At 49.0% G+C, this 2127-nt stretch overlaps 1 protein-coding gene across 1 annotated transcript in view; it reads left to right on the top strand.

Annotated features, from left to right (window-relative positions):
- Nucleotides 1-553, top strand: part of LOC101858463 (atrial natriuretic peptide receptor 1) — a gene marked incomplete at its 3' end in the record, with an annotated part of 40129 nt that extends 39576 nt beyond the window's left edge. Inside the window, 1 exon segment of the mRNA XM_013090695.2 lies at nucleotides 213-553. Within this exon segment, the coding sequence (XP_012946149.2) occupies nucleotides 213-553 (341 nt within the window).
- Between the last annotated feature and the right edge of the window lie 1574 nt (nucleotides 554-2127).

The following is a 2127-nucleotide window of genomic DNA, read 5'->3' as shown; positions in this document are numbered from 1 at the left end:
GTGGACGTAAGCGCATACATAATATATTTTTTAAAGTAGATAGCGTGTGTAGAAGTATGTGAGTTTGTGTATATACGTGTGTATTACTATGTGTGTGTGTATGTTTGTGTGTGTGTGTTCGTCTCTCTCTCTATCTCTCTCTATCTCTCTCTATCTCTCTCTATCTCTCTCTCTATCTCTCTCTCTATCTCTCTCTATCTCTCCCCCCCCAGTCTACTGAGGAAAGTGGAAGAGGGCTGCCAGCCTCCCTCGCCCTCGCTCTACCGTCTGCAAGTCGGAGACAGTATGTTCAGCGCCCTGCGCAAAACGTCTATCACAGTGAGCGACATCACCGTGCAGCAAACGCCCAACAGCTCCGACAACGAAGACAGTCTCACACAACCCTTGGAGCATCCACAACATCCGCAACACGACACACAGCCTCATCAACCACACCACAATAACTACCATCGTCGTCACCTCAACCACCACCACCACCATCACCACGACCACCAGCGTCTGGATGAGGATGATGATGAACAATATCATCAGCATCAGCAGCAGCAGCAACAGCAACAGCAACAGCATCAGCAGCAACAACTCTCGCAGCCTAGCGATGTTGATGAGGCTGGTGTGGGTGTGGGGGACCTGGTGCTGAGCCGCCCCCCGCGTAGTGTGAGTGCCGTCATCAAGGAGTCGAGGAAGAACGCGGGGAAGAGCTCGGCCAAGAGGCGGAAAGCGACGGTCGACAACGGAAGTGTGGCCCAGGGCACTGCTCAAAGTGTGGGCGGTGGAAGTCGGGACCTAGGCGAGACTGGGTTCGGATCCAGTGAAACTGACTCCTTTGTTCTGTACTCCAAACCAAGAGGGCCTGAGATCAGACCTGAGACGAGAGATGAGATGAGACAGGAGGGCAGACCGGAAATGAGACCTGAAATGAGACCTGAGATCACGATCACAATGAACTCCTTCGAGGACCGAGAGAGCCCGGATGTCAAAACAAAGGACGCACTGCCCAGCTCCGTGAAACCGTCCAGCAAAAAAGACAGTGCCTGCTACAGCATCTCGGACAACAGCAGCGAGACTGACCTCACCAGAGTTGACCTCTTCACCGGAAGTCAAGCCGAGTTCAGCCTTGACCCCGCCGCCCCCAGAGACAGGCAGATTTTTCCCATCGAGCGACGAGAAGAATCGAAAGGGCTCCAAAACGAGTTCAGCACCCACTCTCCTGCCTCGGCCTCCCCGCACGAGATCATGTCGGTGCAGCCCACTCGAGCCTCGCCTCTACCACCCATCAACCTTGTCAAGAAGTCTCTCGTTCTCGAACGTTCGAACAGTCAACCGAACGTGAAGTCAACCCTCGTGAAGGAATACAACCCCGACACATCGGAGGATGAGACATCGACGACTCCAAGCCCTCCCTCTCACAAACAGAACGGCGCCGGGGTTGCCAGATACAAAACACGGGTCCGACACGGGTTCATTGACCCTAGCAACATTCCTAAAATAGAAATAACGTAACCCAATGTTTGTGATTGTTACTTTAAAACTGTTGTGGATAAGACTGTTATTATTGCTTTTGAAAAGGACAACGGACTACTGCATGTTAGTTCTCCTGAAATGCAATTACTACGAGAGCTGCTGAATTATCATCATGGAGGCCATTTATTGTGACGGCCAGTTGTGGTGTGTGTCCTTGTTTCTCGTCAAATCGTCTGTGAGTGTCATACATTGTCACAGGCCGCTTGGAGGGACACTGGGCTGACATTTCGCAACCTCAGACTTACAAAGTTCTATCTGCTCAGTACCTAGTTTTCAGATATTTGACGTCATACATTTGTGAGCTTCACAGCATGTCAAACTTTTTCGAATGCAGTTTTTTGAATATCTTGATAACGACTCCGAATAATCTTACGATTTTGATAGAGCAGGTAGAACATTTGGTTTTTGACATCATGGTCTTAGTATCTCAAAACGGCCAAAAATGTGAGATTGAACTTTGTAATTCTAAGATAGCAATTTGCCTCAAGTGGACACTTTTTCTGGTAGATTGAAACTGGAGAATAATAATATGCAGTAAAACCATAATATTATACCTGTACCCAGTATTGTATACAATATAACACGGATACGTCGAACACAGAAGAC

This window comes from Aplysia californica, unplaced genomic scaffold (genome assembly GCF_000002075.1).
Source record: "Aplysia californica isolate F4 #8 unplaced genomic scaffold, AplCal3.0 scaffold01427, whole genome shotgun sequence".
NCBI lineage: Eukaryota > Metazoa > Mollusca > Gastropoda > Aplysiida > Aplysiidae > Aplysia > Aplysia californica.
Note: the sequence above shows the minus strand (reverse complement) of the source record. Positions and strands in the feature narration are given on the sequence as shown.